Source organism: Sapajus apella, unplaced genomic scaffold (genome assembly GCF_009761245.1).
Source record: "Sapajus apella isolate SASKATOON/1434 unplaced genomic scaffold, GSC_monkey_1.0 scaffold39, whole genome shotgun sequence".
In the NCBI taxonomy this organism is placed as follows: domain Eukaryota; kingdom Metazoa; phylum Chordata; class Mammalia; order Primates; family Cebidae; genus Sapajus; species Sapajus apella.
This window is the reverse complement of record NW_022436979.1, coordinates 6142206-6168195: the sequence shown is the minus strand read 5'-3', so window position 1 is coordinate 6168195 and position 25990 is coordinate 6142206. Positions and strand designations below refer to the sequence as shown.

Here is a 25990-nt window from a genome sequence, read left to right as displayed (position 1 = left end):
TACAAAAATAATCTGTTCAAACTGTGGTTCATTTGAAGTGTTAGTTTTTGAAGTCTCTCTGTGATATTTGTTCTGACACCAGGAGGGATCCTCCCAAGTTTCTCATTCTTTAATTCTCACTTGCAAAATGGCTGGCTAACAGTCTGGGCTGTATCTTCATAAATACACAGACCACCACCATCCGACTACTTTTCACCACAATCTTTCCTGTTTTACAGAGTGTCCTTATGCTTGAACTTCTCTATGCAATGTTGCAAATAAGTCAGTTTCTTTGGGAAGATATTTGGTGCTATCTGTTTTGTGCCTTGCTTCTTTTTCAGGCAAAATATCTGAAGCAAAACTCTGGAGACAAGGGTGGAGACAAGGCCAAGATGCCTTGAAAGACACCCTTCTCTAGAAGCTGAACCCGCAGGGAGAGGGGACCAGTAGCGTGAGAATCTCTGCTTGCATCAGTCATGTGAAACCACCACATCACAAACTGTGCAAAGTACAATAAGGGCCTGAAGTAGTATCAGCATGCTATACCCCACGTAGAGCCTCTGCTTCATATGTGGTGGCTGAGAGGAAGAAGACATGCCACTTCTGTACTGTGATTACCCAAGATTTTCTCATAGTAACAGAAAACAAGAAGCAGGATAGAAATATTGAAGTCCTGCTCCTCCTATGCAAAAGGCTCTTTAATTGGGAGTGAGGCCAAGAGAAAGCCATGTATTCTTGGTTCAACTTTCTGAAGTAGTGTCACTGATTTGCTGAGCTGGTTGAGAAAGATGGAATTGTCTTCATTCAGATACCACAAATTCTCTCCATTCTTACCAGATTTTCATAAATTATGTTCAATAGATGTTTCTTCCCTTTCTATTTGCCTTTAGGACCGTTTCCAGAGACTTACATATTTTTAAAGAAATAATTTTCAACAGCTTCACCAGGAGCAAGTCAGGGGAGTACCTTATGCTGACATGCCAGAAGTCAACTTTTGGGTGACTTATTTATAAACTCAACTAACTGCGTGTCACTCAAATGCTTAATAATTGTCAGATAACTACAAAACTCAGGTAAGAGCACATTTGTTATTGAAAAATACTTATCAGGATTTCTAATCTTGATAAAGTATGTTTTAAGATGATTTAAAATAAAATTTATAGAGACTTTTTTATAAGATAAAGTACAATTATCTGTGAAGTGAATATTTGAGAATAAAATTAATGATTTTTAAGTGTACATTTTAAATATTCAAATCAAGAATGTTTATACATGAGATAAATTAATTAAAATTTTAAATAAATTTTTTTCTGTACTGTGGCAACATGCACATTGATGGTTCAACCAATTCTGTTTAATGATTAAGTTCAAGAGAATATGTGATATATCTAGTTTTTTAATTTGAATGAGCATTACATTTATAAATTGTCCTTTAGCCACAATCACTTCTATTAGTAACACTGTTTGGCCTCACAATCTAACCACTGGTGATTACTTTAACAATAGTTCAAGATTACATGGCTTGCAGATTTGGAAAGGAACCTCCAGCATTCTCGTCAAAATGAAACAATTTTCTCATTGACTCATATTCTTTGTTATATATAACCTAAAATCTTAAACCACTGCCTCTCATTTCAGTAAACTTTTGTGGGTAAGAGTAAAATGAGGAAGGGGAAAACTTAGAAATCCAGTTGTTAGATAAACCTTACAGAGCAAATTATATTATTATATCAAATTTTCAGTTTCTTTTAAGAGTTAAAATTCTGAATCTATTTCTGACTTATGCTTTTACTTTTATTTGATCCTTACCATAAGATGACAAACGCTGTTCTTTTATATTCAATGCACATTATATTGAAGCAGCTACAGTTTATTTTTAGATTTTTTTTTTTTCATGTTTACACTTTTTCCCATTTTTAACTTTTAGACTCCAGTTTCCTTATTCTTTTTCTCATTCAGCCTTTCAAAGCCTCAGCCTCATGGTCATTCCAAAAGCTTAATGTCTGACAAGTATTAAACTGTTGTTATCTCTCCAGGGAAGATTTTCATTTCAACAGGGACACACCTCTTAGTTAGTGATAAACTTCTGTCTCTTTCAGACTTTATTCCAGAATGAGATTTATATCTAAATTTTTTGTTGTTGTTATTTCATTATGGCTTTCTGTAATGACTCTTAGAACTTATGTACTAATGTCTGTATTACTGGGCATACGATTGGTTTTTAAAAAATATTGAAGAATACTCACTTAAACAACAGTTTTGAAAGATGACTTCTACTTGATTCTAGCCATTCCTTCTTTCAATCTGCTGCTTATCATTTAATTGCTTTTTTAAAGTAATATTTAGATGTACCTTCAGCTGGAACAGTGACTAATTTAAAAGATATATTTTCCATCTCTTTCTCTGTGGCAACATTCACACCTAAATGGAGTGCAGTCGTTTTAGTTTATTTTGCTTCTGAATTCACTGGTAAATTTGTTGAATGAAGGTACTTAATCAAGTTCACAAGGATACCATAATAAAAATGGAAAAGGAAATCAACCAGTGCTATTCACTTTTTTATGTTGCATTTGAAATTGAGAAATATACAAATTATTCTTGCACACTTTAAAATGGTTAAACTCAAATATATTTGCCAATGAACTCTAGAATTATATAGACAAGAGTCAATACTGATCACATTTTTCTACTATATATAAAAATAAAATAAATACTACTCATAGTATATTTACTAAATCTTAGTTGAAAGAAATTGAATACATAATTATTCTTTCTAATAAACTCAGAATTGACTCATAAAATCTAATTATGTATTTACAATTGAAATTTTGAAATTAGAATATGTTAGGTCTCCTTATATTTTACATCTCCATGATTGGTAAATAAAAAAGAGAATCAGAAGAATCATCATCAGAAGACAAAGAAATAACCGAATAGATCATGCTATCGCTGATTTGGTAAACCTGGTCCCAATTATAATAATCTTAGTACATGATGAGGAACCTGAAGAACTTGCATCCCCAGTTACAGAAATGGGCACATAAAAATAAAAATGCAATTTGACTTGTTCAGCATAACAATGCAAGTCATGTAAATCAATATATTTAGAATCATTATTTAATATATTTCCTGGAAGGCAGGAGTATTTAGAATATAAGGCACTGAAAAATCAAGAATTTGCTCCAAAGTCCATATATGTTGAGAAATAGCACATAGTACTTACTTTGTAAGTACTTCATGTAAGTACTGTGTAAGTACTATATACTAGTTATCACAGAAGGAGACTCCTTTTCTCCACAGGTGTTCCCTTATGGCAGGACAGTCATTAGACAAATACTTCTGGCCTTTCTGCACCTTTTCAGACTTTCCAGGAGAAAGAGATTTGTGAGTTTGGATTACAAAGCTTACTCTACTTGGCCAGCTCCTTCTTCGTTTTTTTCTGCTTTGGAACCTGCTTGCCTGCAGAGATCAGTCATCTTGTTCTTCCATCCATGACTTAGCATTTGACAATTTTGTGTATTTTATCCAGTAATGTCTCTGACTTGAAGGCTGAATGTGCCTCATTCTGAACTTCAGTATTGAGTATAATACTTGGCCTACATCTAAACCATGCTCACCAATAGAATTGCAACAACAATAAAGAGAATGTTTTGATAGCAAATAATTTCTGGGACCATCTCTCAAATGGTTCTGAAACTACAGGAAACAGGACCATGATACATTAGTCCGATATAACTGCAACACTACTGAAAGCAATCCTATCATCCGAGAGATTATAAACATTCTCTTAGATAGAAATAGTTTTATCTTCATGACTGATAATAAATGGAGTATTGAGTATTGAGTATTGGGAGAAAACTCTGTGATACCTCATACTCCAGTTACTTTCAAAGGCATGAACCTAAAACCATTTATATCTGGGCAATATTAGTGACATAAAAAAGAAATGATAAGTCACAATACAAAGTAAGACTATATTAATTTTAAAATATCTCAGCTACTCAGCAACCTAAGTAGTCTATCTCAGGTAACATTTATGTGCATAAATATTTATCTACATAAACACATACACTTCTTTTTTTTGAGACAGAGTCTCACCCTGTCATGCAGGCTGGAGTGCAGTGGCACGATCTTGGCTCACTGCAACCTCCGCCTCTCAGGTTCAAATGATTATCCAGCCTCAGCCTCCCAAGTAGCTGATATTACAGGCACCCACCACCATGCCCAGTTAATCTTTGTATTTTTAGTAGAGACAGGGTTTCACTATGTTGGCCAGGCTGGTCTCATACTCCTGACCTCATGATCTGCCTGCCTCAGCCTCCAGAAGTGCTGGGATGATTACAGGTGTGAGTCATCGTGTCTGGCCCACACACATACATTTATAACAGCCCTCCCCAAAATGGAACTCTTATCAAGGATGCACTTAACAGAAATTGCTGTGGAGCCTACCTCAACTCTCCTGATAGAATGGTTCTTACATTTCCTAATCTCAATTATTTTCTTTTTTCATAGACACGAATTTTTCCATATCCAGGGAGTAATACTTGCTTAAAAATTCTTCAATTTTATCTTAGTAATAACATATTCATGCATAAATTTATCAGAGCTTCTTTTCTATATAGGCCATTCTTACATAGCTATCCATTTCCCTGTTTATGTGTATTTCAAATAGATGTCTTATGTTTCCCATCCTAAACTATAAGCTAAATAAGGTGTTCCATAGCATGGAAAGAATATATGTGACATCTCAGGTAGGTGATTGAACACAAAGACATGGCAAAAACAGTACCCAAGTGGAGAAAAACTTAAAGTGTGGCAAAACCAAGCCAGGCCAGTAAGATATCCATTGACTGGACATTTGTAAATGTTAATTGTAAATTTGTAAAGTGCTCATTGTAAAATTCTTAGCAACATTGCATTAAATAAAATATAAACATAAGATGTTCTAAGGACAGATTCCAGGCTGATCACAGGCACTATGAATAGACATAACATGACATGAACAGAAGAAGGGAGTATTTAAAGTACATCAAGTATATGCTAAAAAAAAAAATCAATCAGAAATGAAGGACTAGGAGTATATAAAAAAGGATAAAAAATTTGATATACCAAAGAATAGACAGTGTAAGAAGCTAAAACAATCTGTAACACAGAGAGCTGCTAAGTACATTTGGAAAGAATATTAAAAAAAAAGTGAAATTTATTTTTTGGATAAACAAATGATTGATCACGGTATTGTACACAGGCCAATCATCCTTCTTCCATGGCTTCTAATTATGGAAATCTATTACTGATTCTGAACTAATAAAGTCAGAAAAGCAGTCTGTTTTTATACTAGTGAAGAATAAATGAATAGGGAAATGTCTTTTTTAAATGTCTATGCATTAGGATTTCTGAAATAACTTGTCTTAAATATTCTTCATAGTGAACTAGAATATGCACTTCATATTAAAACATATAAAATCATGATTTTTTAAACTAAATGTGATAATATGAGAGAGTACAGAGCACTTGAATATATAGGGAGTGACCAGTAGCGTAGTACAGTGGCATAAGACTGGCTAGTATGGATTAGAATAAGATCAAGTTCAGTTAAATCTCAAGATAGGAGTCCCCATATCTTCCCTTGCAAAATCCTAGAATAAAGAAAAATAAACTCTTCCCTCCTAGCACTCTGAGACTGTAGTTTCAGTTGGCTTGCTGAAAAGGAAAAGTTTCTTAGAACTTTTATGTTTTATTTTAAAAGTCATACACAGTTTGCATTCTATTCTATAGATTGTGTCAATATAAAAAGCTATAGTCCATTACTTTCAGCCTAGTTAAATTGATAATTCTGAAATATGCCACAAGTTGATTTATAATTTCAATAAATTTACGTTTACACAGAGCTGCATACTCTTGTGGTTAAATGTACCTGCCTTTGGTGAAGCACAGATGAAGTCAAAAACATAGTACTTTAGAGTGGGAACCTGTAAGACGTTCTTCGGCCCTTGGTTTCCTGCAGGTGGAGCACTGGCAAAATCAGAGGTGACATTGGACTTTTCTTCCAGCATTGCTGAGAGTCAAATGCTGACCTCACCAAGGTGAACCTTATTCCTGGTAGTATCATACTTAACACTTTCTCATTATCCTTCTCAAACCTTCTCGAGGTTTTTCTTGTTGTTGTTGTTGTTTATTTATTTGCTTTTGCATTTTTTTCTTTTTTTCTTACTACATGACCACTTGCCCTATTAAATATCCAGCCTTAGTAACTAAGTTGGAATATTATTACAGATTATATTTTGGCTGTATTTTCTTAACATTTACAATAATGCTTTCTTCATACTGTAAATTCAGCAACTCAAATAAAAATTTCAAAATCTTTCCATTTTTCCCGTTATTCTGTAAGATATCTTTTCTTAAAAGGTGGTGGTTACACTAAAAATACAGGTTTTGTGAAGAACGTGAATAACCACCTTCTTTTGGCTTCAGTGATGGTCTGAACTCTTTCTAAACTTGTTATTCTTTCCACTTGAATAATACACATTAAGAGATTGAGATTAGAAGTGTGGGGAGGGAAAGAAGTGGATATATAGAAATCATTCTCTGAGCATATTTATTATGCCAACAATGCAATTTAATGTATCTTTGATGATGTGCAATTAGGTATTAAAATTTCTCATAACTAGAAATGTTATTTGTCAGTGGGAATTACTGTAGATAATTTCAGGTAACCTGGGGATAATTTGGCTGGTTAAAAGGCTTGGGTCAATATTTAAAGCCCTCAATTTAGGGAAAAATTGATTTGATCTTCACATTAATCTTCTGCTTAACTATATTGGGAAATGCAAATTCACATAAAACCTGAGGAGAAAAACAGTAACTATTTCATAATTTTCAATACATTTCTAAAGATACAGTATCACAACTAGAAAATAGTCCTTCACATCATAATGTACTGATATTTTTTTCTAAAGGGTCAATTATCTTTGCACAAAGGTATGGAGTTTTATTTACATTAAATTACTGGTTTAAATTAGATTCCTAATTATTATTTTAATTAGTTGCCCTGATTTTTTTTCCCCCGGTTTTCTCCCTCACACTGGTGTTTCCAAAGGGAAGTTGTTGGGTTGTTGTGGGTAGAAGGATAGCTGTGCTAATACAGTTGGATAGATTTACCAAATACATGTGCCAATACTACATTCCTAATTCTTATCACATTCCATGTTCTTGGTATCCTTTGGTGTTTTTATGCTATTAAGAATATCATAACACATTAAAATAAAAAGTACAATAAGTGATGTTAGAGGTAGATGGTTGTGGGTAAAGAAAGGATGGATTTTGGGTAAGTATATATAGTACTATCATTTAAACTATAATATGTGGCTACAATTCAATACAAACTGTACTCACTGTCAATAGACAAGCCACAAGCAGTTCATAAAGTGACAAGAAATTGAACCAGCAATCATTACCTTTGGATTACAGATGCATTCATTTAGGACATTCTTTATGGAAATGCAACAACCATGGCACTAAATATAGCTGGGGTGAGAATGGAGTTCATAGAAGACACGCACGTGTAGACAGCTCTAGTAGCTTGAAAGAACAGTGAAAAACGTTTGCTTTGTAATTTACATGATCAAAAGTTAAACGTATGGATATTGTCTTAAAATATTTCATTGTAATGAGTTAACAGTCAACAAAAATGTGTATTGAATTTTTAGAGATTCAGTATTGTTTTGAAATTTTAATGGTGACTCCAATTTAGATCAAGTATATTTAAGATGATGTACTATGAGTTTTTTATCAAAATGATTAGGATAAAATATTTGGTTACATATCTCACAGTAACAAACATTTTACAAAATCAAAGGACAAAACAAACCAAAAAACCCCACCCTGGTTACTGATGTGCTGATACTCACTTAGCATGACGAATATCTGGCAGAGACCTCTCTAGAGCAATATTGTTGCTGACAAAAATATTGAAACCATTTTCCCTGTAAGCTGAGTCATCATGGTCCTCTTCGGTAAGGGGGTAAGGTTTCCCATGTTCACCTTTCCCTAGCAGGAGAAAACAGAATGAGATTACTCTCTCTATAAAAACCATTTTATCTTCTAGAACAGATATGAAGACTGGAATGTGTATCATCACCTATTGCTGTGCTCTGCAGAAGGAGCTAGTACTAAGATTTTATTACATTATTTTAATTGCCTTTAAGTAAATGAAATATACTCAATATAAAAAGCAAACAACCCAACAGTCAAAAGTGTAATCTTGCATTGCAGAGAGAACCACTGCCAAGATTTTTAGTGTATGTTTATTAATATTTGTATGCAGATTCTAATACACATATTTATTTGCAATTTGGCTTTTTCCAGAATTGTATATTTTTTATTTAATTCCAATAATTGATGTTATTTGATTATATTCCAATTTATACCATTCCACTGAAAATATACTATAAAGTTATTTCTAATTTTCCCGTTACAAACAATGAGCATCTTTGCTTTCCACGGTTACGCATTTTTAAAGGGGAAGCAGAAATTTGTAGGAATGTAATTACTGAGATACCTTTAACATATGCCTAACAGTTATCACACACCCTGAGAACATTGTATATTTCCAACTTCATCAGTAAAATATGTATTCCTCATATTTTAATTTGGTATTTCTTGATTATTACAAATTAGTAATTTCTTATATCATTTCTATTTCTTTTATTGTAAAATGATTGTTCAAGCATTTTAAAAACAATTTGTGTTCTTTATGTACTATATTCATTATATTTTTATTCACTACCTATGTTGCAAATATTTTATTAAATCTAATTTTTTCATCTAGATTTTATTTTTTCTTTCAAAATTTCTCATTTTATATTTTATATATTCACAAAGAAGGCCATCCCTAGTCCAATATCATTTTTGGAATCCATTTATACATTCAGAGTTTTAGTAACATTCTATTTTTATTTTACCTATTAAAATTTTTGAAACATCTGGAATATGTTTTGGTGTGAGAAGTGAGATAAACATAATTTTTGTTTTTTTCAAAACATTCAGGCAGTTATAAAAATACTATTTATTGAGGCTGGTTACAGTGGCTCAGGTCTATAATCCCAGCACATTGGGAGGCCAAGGTAGGCTGATCACTTGAGACCAGAAGTTCGAGAGCAGCCTGGCTAAACTGGTGAAACACCATCTCTACTACAAATACAAAAATAGCCAGGCATGGTGGCACACAGCTGTAATCCCAGCTACTGGGGAGACTGAGGAACAAAAATCGCCTGAACCCGGAAGGCAGAGGTTGCAGTTAGCCAAGATTGGGCCACTGCACTCCAGCCTGGAGGACAGAATGAGACATTGTCTTAAACAAAACGAAACAAAACAAAAGGAAATAAAAAACATGAATTGAGTGATTGGCTTCTTTCTTCCCTGCTTTAAAAGGCTATGTACAAAATTTTGTATACTTGTTTGTGCATATTTAAAAATTACTATGGTATTTCACCGTTATGCCAATCCTTGCATTGGAAACATCATAGTAGTAACATATTTTAATACATGTGAACCCTTTTCTTATCATATTCTTTTTCTAACTAATAACATGTTTATTTTTCAATGTGAGCTGTTTAATAAAATAGCCTTCCTAAACTTTGTTTTTTATATTACATTAGATTTTCTATTCATCCTTATATAATTAATATTTTCACATATATTAGCTATTTTTCAAATGTTCTGCCCTAGGACCTCAGTAGCATTTCATGCGGTTTTCATTCTTTTAGCAATTTTTGGTAAATTTTTTTGGGTGTTTTTTGTCTTCACTGTATTGTGTGTAGTATTCTTTCTTTCACTACTTTTTTCTAAATAAAACACACTCAAGATATTTATTTTTATACTTCTTAGTCACTGTACTGATCTATTTTTTAAATAATTTAAAAAATCTCTAGTGTTTTACAGATACACAATATGTTCATTTCAAATCATAATATTTTTGCCTCCTTTCTTTATAACTCATATGATTTCTCATCTAACTAGATAGTTAGAAATAAATAATTATTAACTGTCATTTATTCTGGTATTCACTTTAATACAATTGCTATTAAATATTACAGATTTAAGCTTAGTAATTAATATGCATTTCTATATGTATATGTAATAATATGTATTTATAATTCATCATTTAAGAAATAATATTTCTAGCGCTCTTTAAAAATAAGAATATTTCTAGTACCCTTTTAAAAAAGGTAGTTATTAATAGGCTATGAAAGTTTAAAAAACAAATTTAAAAATATTTAGAGATTTTAATATTTTTCACTTTAGTAAGCTTGATTTACAAATATGTTCATTTTGTATTACTAGAATTCAAGATTTTGCTAGAAAATTTGTTTTCTATATCAGTGATTCCTCAAAAAAGAAAAAGCATCTTCTTTGTCTTAGTTTCTTGCTACTACTGCCCTTAAATTCAGCAGCACTGACAGCGAAGATCAAATGTCTGGGGATTGATTAGAAATTACATTCTCAAAAGGCAGACTGAAAACCTCTCCAATTAAAGGAAGAGAAACAAAAATGTTTAAATGTGCCACATTTGGTGTCAAAAAAACAAAAACAAAAACAAAACTACTTCTTCTTTGCTTCCCTGTTTGATTTCTTAGGAGAAAATATCACTTACTACTTTGCAACCAAAATGGAAAATAAACAATCAGTGGGAAATTTCATGTATATAACAGCTAGTTACTGAGCATCCATGATGTACAAAGTATTGCATTAAATTACTTTATATATATTATTTAACACAGTTATGCCATAAAATAAGCATTGTTCTACCTAGTTACATGTAACTAAATAAAAGAGAGACTAATGTTCACTAGGCACTTCCATAGTTAGAAATTGACCATATAGCATGGGGAAATGCATAAAAGGTGTAAATCTTTCTCCCATTAAAGACAAAATTAGCTATAAGTTCTATTGACCTTATATAGTCTCTGATATTAATTAGATCTATGTCATTCCATAAATCATATTTTTTTAAAAATTGTATGCTGGGTGCAAGTCAATAAATGTGATATACCACACACACAGAATGAAAAATAAAAATCATATTACTATGTCAATAGATGTAGAAAAAGCATCTGACACACTCTAGCCTCCCTTTATGATGAAAGCCCTCAGTAAAATTGTCATAGAAGAGACATAACTCAAGATAATAAAACTCATTTATGACAAACCCACAGCCAACATTATACTGAAAGGAGTTGGGGGAGTTGAAAGCATTCTCCTGAGAACTGGAACAAGACAAGGATGCCCATTTTCACCACTTCTGTTCAACATAGTACTGGAAGCCCTAGCCAGAGTAATAAGACAAGGGAAAGAAATACAGGGTATCCAAATTGGTAAAGAGGAAGTCAAACTGTCATGGTTCACAAATGATATAACTATGTACCATGAAAACCCCAAAGACTCATCCGAAAAGCTCCTAGTTTACTAGTGTACTGAATTCATTTATCAGTAAATGAAGTTTCGGTATATACACAATCAATGAAAACAAATCAGTAACACTGTTAGGCACCAACAGTGACCAAGCTGAGAATCAAATCAACAACTTAACCACTGTTACAACAGCTGCCAAAAAAAAAAAAAACTTAGAAATGTATCTAATCAAGGAAGTGAAATATTTCTACAAGGAAAACTACAAAACATTGCTGAAAGAAATTACTGATGACACAAACAAATAAAAATACACCCCATGCTCATGGATGGATAGAATCAATATTGTAAAAATGACCATAATACTAAAAGCAATCTATACATTTGATGCAATTTCCATTAAAATGCCATCATAATTTTTCACAGAACTAGAAAAAGCAATCCTAAAATTCATATGGAACCAAAAAAAGATCCCACATAACCAAAGAAAGACTAAGAAAAAAGAACAAATCTGGAGGCATCACATTACCTGACTTCAAGGTATACTACAAGGCTATAGTTACCAAAACACCATGATACCAGTATAAAAACAGACAGGTACACCAGTGGTACAGAATAGAGAACCCAGAAATAAAGGTAAATACTTATAGCCAACTGATTTTTGATAAAGCAAACAAAAACACAAAGTGTAGAAAAGATATCCCACTCAACAAATAGTGTTGAAATAATTGGCGAGTTACATACAGAAGAAAAAAACTGGATCCTCATCTCTCACTTTATACAAAAATCAACTCAAGGTGGATCAAATACTTAAATCTAAGACCTGAAATCCTAAAAATTCTAGAAGATAAAATCAAAAAATCTCTTCTAGACATTGGCTTAGGCAAAGACTTCATGACCAAGAACCACTAAGCAAATGCAACAAAAACAAAGATAAATAGTTGGGACATAATTAAGCTCAAAAGTTACTGTGCATCAAAAGAAATAACCAGAAAACAGACAATGCACAAAGTGGGAAAACATCTTCACAAACTATGCATCTGACAAAGTACTAACATCCAGAATCTACAAGGAACTCAAGAAAATCAGTCAGAAAAATAAATAATAATTCCATAAAAAAGTGGACTAAGGACATGAATAGACAATTCTCCAATGAAGATATACAAATGGACAATAAACATATGAAAAAATTCTAAACATCAATAACTATGAAAGGAATCTGAATAAAAACCACATGATACCATCTTACTCCTGCAAGAATGACCACAATTTAAAAATAAAAACATAGTTTATGTTCATGTGGATGTGATTAAAAAGGAACACTTTTACGCTGCTGGTGGTAATGTAAACTAGTGCAACCACCATAGAAAACAGTATGGAGTTTTTTTTTTTTTTTTTAACTATAAGTTCTGGGGTACATGTGCGGAACATGCAGGTTTGTTACATAGGTATACATGTGCCACGGTGGCTTGCTGCATCTATTCCCCCGTCATCTACATTAGGTATTTCTCCTAATGTTAACCCTCCCCAATTCCCTCTGCTATCCCTCCCCTAGCATCCCATCCTTTGACAGGCCCAGTGTGTGATGTTCCCCTTTCTGTGTCCATGTGTTCTCATTGTTCAACATCTGCTTATGAGTGAGAACATACAGTGTTTGCTTTTCTGTTCTTGAGTCAGTTTGCTGAGAATGATGGTTTCTGGCTTCACCCATATCCCTGTAAAGGACATGAACTCATCCTTTTTTATGGCTGCATAGCATTCCATGGTATATATGTACCACAATTTCTTTATTCAGTCTATCATCGATGGGCATTTGGGTTGGTTCCAAGTCTTTGCTATTGTGAAAAGTACTGTAATAAACATACATGTGCAGGTGTCTTTATAGTTGAATGTTCTATAATCCTTTGGGTATATATATACAGTGATGAGAAAAGAGCTATTTTTAGTTCTTTTCACATTACTGGATATATATAGAACTAAAATAACTAAAAAAAGAACTACCATTTGATTCACAAGCCCACTAGTAGGCATACACTCAGAGGAAAAGAAGTCATTAAGTGAAAAAACACTTACATGTACATGTTTATAGCAACACAATTTGCAATTGCAAAAATATGGAACCAGCCTAAATGCCCATTAATCAATGAGTGGCTAAAGAAAATATGGCATATATATATATATATATATACACACACACACACACACACACACACACACACACACACACCATGGAATACTACTCAGCCATAAAAAGAAATGAAATAACGGTATTTGCAGCAACCTCAATGGAGCTGCAGACCACCATTTTAAGTGAAGTAACTCAGAAATGGAAAAGCAAACATCATATGTTCTCAGTTATAAGTGAGAGCTATAATATGAGGACACAAAGGCATAATAATAATATCATGGTCTCTGGGCACTCAGCAGGAAGGGGAAGGGAACCCTGGGTTCGGTGTACACTGCTCATGTGATGGGACACCAAAATCTCAGAAGTCACCACTAAACAATTTAAGCATAAACAGCAATCCCATTATTGGGTATATACCCAAAGTATTATAAATCATTCTATTATAAAGACACATGTGTATGTGTGTTTATTGCAGCACTGTTCACAATAGCAAAGACTTGGAACCAACCCAAATGCCCATCAATGATAGACTGGATAAAGAAAATGTGGCACATATACATCCCGGAATACTATGCAGCCATAAAAAATGATAAATTTGTGTCCTTTGTAGGGACATGGATGCATCTGGAAACCATCATTCTCAGCAAACTGACACAAGAATAGAAAACCAAATACCCCATGTTCTCACTCATAGGCGGGTGTTGAACAATGAGAACACATGGACACAGGGAGATAAGCATCACACACTGGTGTCTGTTGGCGGTGGCAGGGGGACAAGGGTGGGACAATGAGGGTTTGGGGAGGTTGGGAGAGATAATATGGGGAGAAATGCCGGGTGTAGGTGATGGGGAAATGGAGGCAGCAAACTGCATTGCTACGTGTGTACCTATGCAACAATCCTGCATGATCTGCACATGTACTCTAGAACCTAAAGTACAATTAAAAAAAAAAAAAGGATGAGTTCATGTCCTTTGCAGGGACATGGATGAAGCTGGAAACCATCATTCTCAACAAACTGACACAAGAACAGAAAACTAAACAATTTATGTTCTCACTCATAAGTGGGAGTTGAACAATGAGAACATGTGGACACAGAGAGGGGAACATCATACACCAGGGCCTGTTGGAGGGTGGGAGAGCTAGGGAAGAGATAGCAGGGGGTGGGGGAATTGGGGATGGCTAACATTAGGAAAAATACCTAATATAGATGACAGGGGATGGATGCTGCAAACCACCATCGCATATGTATACCTATGTAACAATCCTGCACCATCTGCACATGTAACCCAGAACTTAAAGTGTAATACAAAAAAATAAAATAAAATAAAATTACCCATGTAGGCAAACACCACCTGTTTCCCCAAAATGATTGAAAAAATAATAAAAAAAAAAAAAGAAAATTATACTGTAAAGTAGCCTTTCCTTTTTTCAACTTATTTATTTATGTTATTTTGGAGATGGAGTTTTGCTTTCGTTGCCCAGGCTGGAATGCAATGGCAGATCTTTACTCACTGCAACCTCCACCTTTCAGGTCCAAGCGATTTTCCTGCCTCAGCCTCCAGAGTAGCTGGGATTACAGGTGCCTGCCAAACACGCCCAGCTAATTTTTGTATTTTTCATAGAGATGGGGTTTCACCCCATTGGCCAGGCTGGTCTTGAACTCCTTACCTCAGGTAATCCTCCTGCCTTGGCCTCCCAAAGTGCTGGGATTACAGGCATGAGCCACTGTGCCCGGCCAACATATTTTTATTTTTAAATTCACATGACCTATGTAAAATGCATATATCTACCTGAAGCTTCTTTTTTAAAATGTTGTACAGATATTTTTGGTGCTGAGCCTTTAGATTCAGTCACTTCTACAACTACAAAATAAGCATTTAAAGCTATACATTCATTAGAACATCTGTCAATTAAAAGGAAATTTATTTCACTCGTACATCCATTTGGTGTTCAGAGTGATGAATCTCATGAGACAAAGCTTTTTAAATGAATGATTCACTAAAGGTATAAAACAAAATTGTGAGCCACTAATTATGGTCCACTAGACATTTCTTTGCAGTTGTTGGAATAGGATTTAAAATGGTATTTTTTATACACAGAGCAAGCAATTTTTACTGCAAATGTTATCAATTCATCTGAAGTTCTAATAGGTAGTCTCATGGTCTATATTGTCTCATACAGTTTTACATTACTTTTGCAAACAACTAAACAAAAATAAAGCAGAAGACTCTAAACAAAAAGAAATTGTATTTTTGAATATTTATAATATTCAGAGGTTTTAACAGTGGTTATTTCTCTATTGCTACTCTTATTTCAACATCGAAATTTATAGCATAATTTACTATTATCAAATATAAAATCAATTCAGCATCCTTTCTTTAAATATGAAAATTAGTATACCATTTGCTATGTTCAAAATAGTATGAAAGGTATGTGAAATGTTTTAAATAATCAAAATATACAAATTAAATATTATATTTAAATGTATAAGTATTAAGCAGAAAAATTGCTTGGTCTTACACATACTGTATGTCTTTGACACTATGTATACTCAAGGCACATAGTAGATACTTAATATGAAATTTATGTTAATTTTCTCATCATGCACCTGGCATTCTTCCCCCAGCTAACTGACATAATATTTAGTGTGGCAGTTTTGTATATTGGCATGGCTAACAATTTTTGATATGTTTATTGATTGTCTACTGTATGTACCAGTGGGTAGGGAAATTGAAAATATGAATAGGATAACCCCAGGCCTGAAACAGCTAGAAATATTCTATGATTGAGAAGATATAGGGAAAACTTATAAACCAGCAATTGTGGGGAGGTAACGGACTTGTGGAATTGAATGAACTAAACAATTAGGCCTAGAAGAGTTTCAAAATTGTGCCAAATTAATGAAATTTGTATGGACTGGAAGCTGGAACTAGAGAAAGCGAGATTTCAGCTCAAATTGGAAGAAGAATAGAGAATTAAAATAGTTTTTGTTTTAAGTATGGGGCTAGGGAGACTTTACATAAGAAGAAATATGGGTGAATGAATTTATACAGACAGGAATTTTGAAAACCCTGTTTGGAACATAATAAACCTATCTAAAAATAGACCTCATACGATGGAAGACTGAGAGATAAAGTAGATTTACGTCAGAGAGAAAAAAAAAAAAAAAACCTGCTAGCGACACTTTGAAGTATTTTATCTATTTTTTACAAGTAACAAGAATACAAGAAAAACATAAATCAGTGTTTTTACACTTTTTCTGAGGATTCTTGAGCATAAGCAGTTGAAACATTCAAGAATTTTTACTCAGACCTCTGCTCAAATGCAATTTTTTAGAGAGATTTTTCATAATTAACACAAACCAGCATCCCAGACATCATGATCTATTTCCCAAATTTGCTTTTTCCCCCATGTATTACTTATTATTCTACATTTATGTTTTCACCTGTGAACTGACTAATTTTCCCTCTGGGATATAAGCTCCGCAGAAGCAGGAACTTTTTGATTTTCACCGTAATGTCTCCAGCAGCTAGAAGAGTGACTGCCACATAACACGTACGCCATACATATTTTATGAGTGCCGTACAAAAAATGAGGTGCTAAGAATTTGGGCTAATGACTCAGGGGAAATGAAGAAAGATATTCATTTATTTATTCAAAAGCACATACTAAGCATCTACTCTGTGACAGGGTCTGGGGATTAAATGATGAATATCATCTTTATTAACTTTGACATCAAGTTTGACAGGAAAAAAATCACCAGAATAGTGTGATTTAAAATACATTTTAATAATCTATAAGAGCATTGAGAGCTGGGACTGTTATCTATGTCTTTGGGTGAGGAATCATTAGCATAGGTATTTGTTTCCCTGTGAAATGAATGGAGAAATGAATTAATGCACTTTGTACTGTAAGACAGACAAAGGATGTATCACAATGAGATGGACCCATAAACCGACAGTAACTACTGTTTTATTCTTGGGCAGGGTCAGGGGAGTGAGGCGGGTAGGAAATGGGGAGATGTTAGTCAAAGGATATCAAACAGCATGTATGCAGGATAAACAAGTTTAGAGCTCTAATGCACATAGGAACTAAAGTTAATAAAAATAGTATTGTATTGGGAGTTTTGTTAAATAAGTAGATTTTATTTGCTGTTGTCACACAAACAAAAGCAACTGAGATAATCCATATCCTAATCTGCTTCACTATAGTAATCATTTTATTACCTATGTGTAACCCATAACATCATGTTGTGAGCCTTAAACATACGCAATACAATTTATTTTTTTAAAGGGATCAGGTAAGCAGGAAAAACAAGTATCATAGACATGGTGCTGAGAGGTGAGTGCATATAAGGAGATTAGGAATCCCAGCGAGGGTTTGGTATGGCAAGAGTGTGGCTTTTCATAAGGTGGAGCAGTAAGAGACATAACCAAAAAGGTAGTAAATTGTTGGTTTTGCCTTATTCTGGAAGTAGTATACCTTAATTGGACTGAAGTGTAATAAGTTAATAATCCATACTGAAATCTCTGGGGTAATAACTACAAATAGCACAAGAATGTTCGATATAAAACCTAACAATAAAGAGAAATGAAGCAATAAAAATCCTTTGTGTAATAAAAAAGCAGAAAAAGGATGAATCAAGGATTATATAACAAATGAGACATATGGAAAATAAACAGCCAAACTTAAATGAGTAGATTCCTTCTTTAAAAATGTTATTAACAAGAAGAAACTGAATATCAAAATAGTCCTATATCTATTTTTAAAAGTTGAAAACTCCAGGCCCAGGTGAACTCTCTATGAATTTTTCTGACATTGAAGTAAGAAATAGTGATAGTTTTATACAATTTTTTTTTTTTTTTAGAAAACAGAGGAACTTATTTTTATTTTCTTACCAGCATATATCTGATATCAAAGCCAAGTAAGAGCATTATGAGAAAGGAATGTTACAGATTTATTTCTCTCATGAGGATAGATGCAGAAATCCTTAACAAAATATTAGCAAATTTAATCTAGCAATATTTTAAAATATAATACATCAAGACCAAAAGAGGTTTATTCCAGAAATACAATGTTGGCCTGACTTTCAAAATCAAACAATATATAGCTCACCACACTAACATAATAAAAGATAAGTCTTAAGGTTATCACAGTATAGGTAAAAGATGCATTTGAGAAAAAGTCAATACACATTCATAATGAAAATTTTCAGAAACCTAGGAATAGAAGAGAACTTTCATGAATATGACAAAAGATATCACAATGAAAATATAGCAAATGTCATACATCACCGATGAAATAGTGGACACTTTCCCCCTGAGGTTAGAAACATAATAATCTCAAGCATTAGTACTTCTATCCAACTGAACCCCCCCATCGATACTACCTATTGATGCTATCAAGTGACATAAGGCATGAAAAAAATAATAGTAAAGGAAAAATAAAAACATTACTTTAGATAACATAAATGTGTACAAAACTTCCTACAAAATTTTAAAGTATAAAAATTAACTTACTAGTTAATCTGCCAGGGTTGTTGCTAATGAAGGTCAATATATTTCTGTTTATTTTTGTTATTGTTGCTGTTTGTGGTGGTGTTGGTAATGGTGGTGGGTAGACCTGTGTGTGTGTTTAGGGTGGGGAGTGCTGTGTATAGTGAGATTGAGGAGGTGAATTAAAAAATATATTTGAAAAATGCACAGTACCTACAAGTCCAAAGCAGTATTAAAGAATAAGAATGTAGTTGAAGAAAATTAAAACTACACATATTTGGTTATAGAGTAAACCAGAACTAGCTAGCTCCAAAAATAATAGTGCAACCATGTGGGGGAAAACTCTCAATTTTCTGATTGTGGCACTTGTTTCTCTCTCTCTCTCTCTCTCTTTTTTTTTTTAGATGGAGTCTCACTCTGTTGCTGAGGCTAGAGGCAGTGGTGAAATCCTGGCTCACTGCAACCTTCACCTCCCAGGTTCAAGCAATTCTCCTGCCTCAGCTTCCCAAGTATCTGGGATTACAGGTACCCACTCCCATGCCTGGCTAAATTTTTTGTGTTTTTAGCAGGGACAGGGTTTCTCCATGTTGGCCAGGCTGGTTTTGAACTCCTGACCTCAAGTGATCTGCCTGTCTCGGCCTACCAGAGTGCCGGGAGTACAGACGTGAGCCACCATGTCTGGCCCTTTATTTTTAGATACAGTTTGCTAATATTCTAATATCTGGAGATAGCTCATATTTTTATATTAAACAAAAGCATTTTTTAATATTTATTTAGAATATGAGTTAAACTGTTTATATTCATGCTGAGTATATATATTTTTAAAAGATAACATAAATCTATGTGTACAAACTGATAAGAATTTGCTATTAATGAAATTAATAATTAACTATATTTAACATATACGTTGTATAGAAATTCTAGTATTCTATTATTTTTCAGTTTTCCATATGGGCTTCTGCAAAGCTTTTATTTCCTACCTTTCCAAATTATTATTAAAAAATGTTTCTTGTTTGAGACAATGCAGGAGAAATCATGTTAAGAAATATTACACATTAACACTTCAATAATTTTAAATTTTAGTTTCATTCATCATTAGCAAATATGGGTTCTGCTTATACTGATAAAATTACAAAGATTTTATAGTCATTAAGGACTCATGATAAAATGTGTGTTTTTGAGTCCGTTAAAAATATCTGTAATTATATACTGTAGAATTTCTGTGTTTTCTCTCTCCCCCTCCTATCCTCATTTATTCCAAGAAGTGCTTGATTTAGTTCCCATGCATTTTCCTCAGAAAGTGATACCCCCGCCCCCACCCTTGTTTGATGAACTCAAACTAAATGGAACACTACTGCCAAATGTGTCTCACTTGTTCGCCTCTTCCTTTGAGTAAAAATCACAAACTGTCAGAATGTCATGGACTGAACATTTTTAACCATGCCTAAGAAAGTGGGCAATACCATAATGAATGAAATATTTTGGATGTCATTTGAAGCATGAAAAGTTGATACTAAAAACTATCAAACAAAGTAAAAAGAACTATAAAGAAAATAAGCCATTGGTAAAGTGGCAAAATAGGTTAAGAACAGCAAAATAAAAAAGATCAGAAAACTACAAGAGAAAAACAGCAGTTTGAGATATACTCCTTTTGATCAATTTGTCTCTTTCAATAAAAACAAATAAAAGTTAGTTTTATAATTTCTTGGAGCATTCTAAGAAGACAAATGAAATTGTGTTTTACTGTATAATAAGGAAACTACAGAGGCTGTGATCTTAAATGAGTTCAAGAAAAAAAAATGACCATAGTTAAGTATGAACAGAGACCCTGGAATGATCGTGCCTTTTAAATATCACAAATGTTGAAGGTAAGTTTAAGGAAATGTATTATGCTGTGATTAGTATGTGCATTCTTGTGTTTAATCTATTTCAGTTTAATTTATGCAAAATGTTTTGCATAAATATATTTTGCATAGTAATATATTTATATTTTTAATTTATGCAGATGTCTTGCTAGTATTTTATGTCCTGTGGAAGTGGGAATGGAAATAAGTAGGCATCTGGACCTCTTCCCCACATAGGCAATATGACCAGCTCAGCACAGTGACTATACAGAACACAGGTCAGAGCTGGTGTTTCCTGTGGTTTAACTAGGTCATTCCTATTAGTTCTACTTAGATCTTTTATGACGTAATTATTGGTGTTTGCTTGAGAAGAAATTTATATAAACTGAATAATATTATATTCTTCTCTGAAACTTGAGGTTTTTCATTGTATGGAGTCATTAATGCATATATATTCAGATTTAAAATAGTTTCTATAACAATTGCCATCTTATTTTCATCATGAGTGACCACAAATGCCTTATAAGAACATATGTCATTTATGATGTAATTGCACATGATGCTATAAGAAAGGTGAATTCTTATTCACTAGGGATCACAAAAAAGGGTGGGGACATTAGATAAAGTGAGAGGACAGAAAATATGTTATTTATTCACTAGGTATCACAAAAAAAAAAGGGTGGGGACACGAGGAAAAATGAGAGTATAGAAAAGATGTCACTTGCTATTGTCATTCAAGGATAGAAACATAAACATATTCTTCATCAGCGCCAATGTGGTTGGAGGTGGGGTGGAGAGTACGATGGCTTAGAATATCAAACGAATAACAAAAGCCAACTCACGAAAGCCTTATAATAAGAAGTATAAGTGATTCATAATTTTCATTTTAAATATAATTGGATTTACAATTCTATGGAACCAGAAAAGACTTTCAACTTTCCCACTGAAGTATAAACATCTTTCTCTCTCATATCAATAGAAATGGAATGAAAAATTATCAGGGATCTATGTCTCACAAACATTCAGTTGTACCAAAAAATGTAGCATACAGAGAGCACAGACAAATGAAATATGCAAACTATTATTCTAGTAAGTTTTTGAGTGAAGAGGTCTTCCTGGGATGTAGAAGGCCTTCAGTGAGAGTAATTTCTTAAAGGATAACTATTAACAAATCCAAATTCACCAACATTAGAAATATCTATATTTTACATTAACCAAATAGCTTTTCTACATTTATACCAACATTTTCTACTTTCAGCTATGTTTTATAAAATTTTCTTCATTCCTTTGGGTATCTAATAACTATAGGTAATCAGCAGTATGACTTATAAAGGAAGTAAGCAACCGTCATGCCAGTACACTTCCTGGTATGTAATCTGATCAGGTTTAGTCCCAGTTTCATGCTTCACTCACAGAATTCTCCTTGTCTGAATCTTCCCTTAATTATAACTGAATATCAGTTTTACAGAAATTGTGGATTGCATCAGTATAAATATCAATAAAACATATTCCTGCAATATTGTATTATTCTCTTGGAAATCTTGGAAGTCATTCGTTTTTAAAAGTGTCAGTGAACTGCCACTAAATTTGCCTTTAATAATTTTCTTATTTTCTGCTTCAAGAACAGGCTTCTTTGCAGATGTCAGGAAGTTTTTTGTTTTTTGTTTTTGTTTTTTTTTTTCGTGATGCAATTTCTCATTATATCAGTTGTTCTTTCTCTGAAAAATACATTGTCAGATCTCTCCAAAATCACATTTTAAAAAATATAGTATACATGAAAGTACCTGAGTATACGTAAGAGTTGTAATGATTGTGATGAACACTGTGCCCATTAGAAACTATACACTCGATACACAATACATGCTTGATACATGTTTGTAAAAGTTAGAGAACTGATCGCCATTATTTTAAACAAGGTTTTAATTTATACAATAAATGTATAATGAGTGCATGTTGAACTCCCAACAGATAATTTGATGAACTACTGTTCTAAAATTTTGTTCTAAAATAGTTGGCTTTATATATGGCAATAGGTTTAGAAATCATTATTATGTTTTTTTAATGTAATTATCTTTTAAGTGCATATCTTAAATTATTTTAAGTGCATATCTTAAAACTTCCTCTCCTAAAATAACCATTGCTTTTACTAAAATATAATTTTGGCAGAATTTTTTAGCCTCTTCTATATTACAGCTTTGAATGGGGATGCCAGAAAAAAAAATGTACACAAAAGAAGAGGGAAATGTACATAAAATTCTCACAAAGACCTACTTGGGGGGCTGGATAAATGTGATATGGCCTGCAAACTTGTGCATGCCTAATTACTTATCCCTCATCAATTGCCTTTGGTTTTAGACTCCATAGAAAAACACTTCATGAATCTTATGGGTACATATTTCTAGGCATAAAATTATAATTGAATTTAAGAATTTGAAAAACTAGATCTACATACTGAGAGAAATTGAGCTAACTTCTGTATAATAATCTGGTTCATTCAGATATGATTTTTTAGTATCATCCTAACAATTATAGTGTGAAGAATATAGTCTTTAAAAATCTTCAAAGTATTAAAATTAAAATCTTTAAGTATTATAAACAAAATATTGATGTGAGATGGAGAAGGAATCCATGTGTAATTTATAAAGTACCAAAAGACTTGGTTTTTGGCTCCTATTCTTTTATTTGTAATTTATATTATCTTGTCACATATTTTAATCCCAAAAAGTCAGTTTCTTAATATTTACATGGAACATTTATGGTTTTGGGTTACTGTTAGACATTTACAATAAAACTATATAAAAATCTGAAAGTAACAGAAATCTCCCAAAACATAGGACGTGATATTCATGGCTGTTAGCCTTATGTATTACATTAGAAACAACTGGAAATCCTGGAATGCTTTTCACACTCTCGTAGATTTGTTTTTTGAATGTTTTGAATAGTTTGATAAGCTTCTATTATTCCTTTTTTTTTTTGTGAGGGTATTGGAAGTGGATGATGTTGCAATTTCAGATTGATCTTGTGTAAATAAGCAGTGTGGATCTCCTCCTCATTCTCCTATTTCTCTTTTTCTCCTCTTCTCCTTGTTCTTGGTTGTTTCTTATGTGGGTTTTAGGTCTTTGTTTTTTACATGGGTTTAAAAGGTCTTTGTGTTAAAAATTAAATAATTCATAGTATTTGTTAAAAATAACATGAGTTTCTATCTTCTCTCTCCTTTTTTATATAGAATCCACTTTCCAAATTAGCAGATATGTATATAAATTTTTACATGTATATAAATTATGATGAATATTTTATATCATGTTATATATTATATATATTCCACCAAATGCTATATTCTATTAGACATATACACATTTAAAAACTAAACTTTAAAAATATTATCTGAAGCTCTAGTACTTTAAAATAGTAATTACTTCAATGTAATTATCAATATTTTCAAAGGAAATACTATATAACATAGAGTCAATCTATTAGAATAAATGAGGGTTCACTGTGGAGCTAAGCTGTAAGATCATTAAGGGCAAACCTAAGGACTAGGTGGGATTTAATTCATATTTATTGCCTGCTACTTAGGATAAGAAATATAACTAAAGTTAAGAAAACAGGGATAAACTATATTAAAGTGTAATGGGTTCTTTACAGAGCTAGCCACAAAAATGTTGATACTCTTTTTTCTTGTTATTGAAATTTATGCAGCTAGAGCAAATATGGTTCTGTCTCATACTGAGCTAAAGAAAATACTCCTAGTAGGAACCAAATACAAACTGAAAATTTCCTCATAAAAGTTACAGTTCAATTAAAATTATCTCGATTCCTCAATCTCAGAGGAACTCATTAAAATTACTCTCTTCAGTTAAAGCAGACTAATCCCAAAGCAGAGATGAAAGAGAAAGCTACTAGGCCTACAGTTACAATAGTTTTCTTTCTCAACTAAAGCAGATAAAATAATTAAGATATGATATGATTATAATATATGATATGATTATAATTTATATCATTATAAAGGGCCAAATAGGAAAAAGAAAATTTTGGTGAAATAACATGAATCCTAGGAAAATAACTCAATGTTTTCCAGTTAGATATAGATAAGGAAGGCCAGCTCTTAAGAGCAATAAATAATCAGATGGTGCTCTGCTACCTACAGGAGTAATAACCAAGAAGTTTAGAGAATAGATTAAGTCTCTTTCCAAAAGCAAGATAACCATCTGTGAAAGGAGGCATTCCCTTCTAGGAGAGTTGCGGAACAATATACTACTTCCTTACTGAGATTTTAGCTGTGCAGATGTTGAGGGAATCCGAGCTCATGGTCTCAGTTCTGTTTTGATTAATAACTCATGCCAGTAGCAAATAGGTGGCTTTTGTTGCAGTAGATCTTTTGAGAGTGAGTCTTTGCCAGGATCCTGACAGCCCATAGGAGCTCTAGCTCCTCAGGTCATTTTAAATGACAATTAGTTTTGAAAATAACAAAAGAATAGGTTTTGGAAAGATCGCAGTTCTGTTATTCTCACATATATGTTCATTCCAAAATAATTGTTGTCATTAAGGAAATAAATGTAGTATGATAAAAATGCCATTTTATAATGCCGGTTGGAAAGGTAAATTGTTATAATTATCAGACAACATGAAATAGGAAAATAATAACGAAAACACTATGATATTTTCAAATGTGAGGAGGAACAAATCCTTGAAAGGGAAACTCATTATAGAAGGTCACTTGGAGTGTAGTTAGAACACAATTAAATAATGATGAGGTGTTGATCACAACACTACTGCATAATAAGAATGAGTGTTCAGAAAAACACTGCAAAACAGAGTGGCAAAATGTCTTAATTTTTCTTCAGTAGCAAACTTTACTCCTTCACAAATAATTTAGATTTTTGAATTTTAGAGGTTGGAAGTAAAAGCATTAAAAACAATGAAACAAAGCACAGATAGAAGCATTCATTCTTTTCAGAGCATGTTACATAAAGCAATATTTCCCACAAATAAGATGATTCAAATATTTATCAAAGACAACAATGGAGTTACTATAGGATAGCTGTAGCCATTGCTTTCTAGGACATCTTAAATGTCACATGCAAAGCTATCCTGCTATCAGGTGGTGAACAGAATAGAGGAGAGAAAAGGAAATTCAA

The 25990-nt window shown here is 32.8% G+C and overlaps 1 protein-coding gene across 1 annotated transcript in view; it reads right to left on the bottom strand.

The window, feature by feature from the left end:
* GALNTL6 (polypeptide N-acetylgalactosaminyltransferase like 6) overlaps positions 1 to 25990 on the bottom strand; it is a 1261291-nt gene that overhangs the window by 729353 nt on the left and 505948 nt on the right. The window contains exon 4 of the mRNA XM_032298886.1: positions 7887 to 8025. Coding sequence (XP_032154777.1) covers positions 7887 to 8025 — 139 coding nt within the window. The remainder of the gene's footprint in view (positions 1 to 7886; positions 8026 to 25990) is intronic.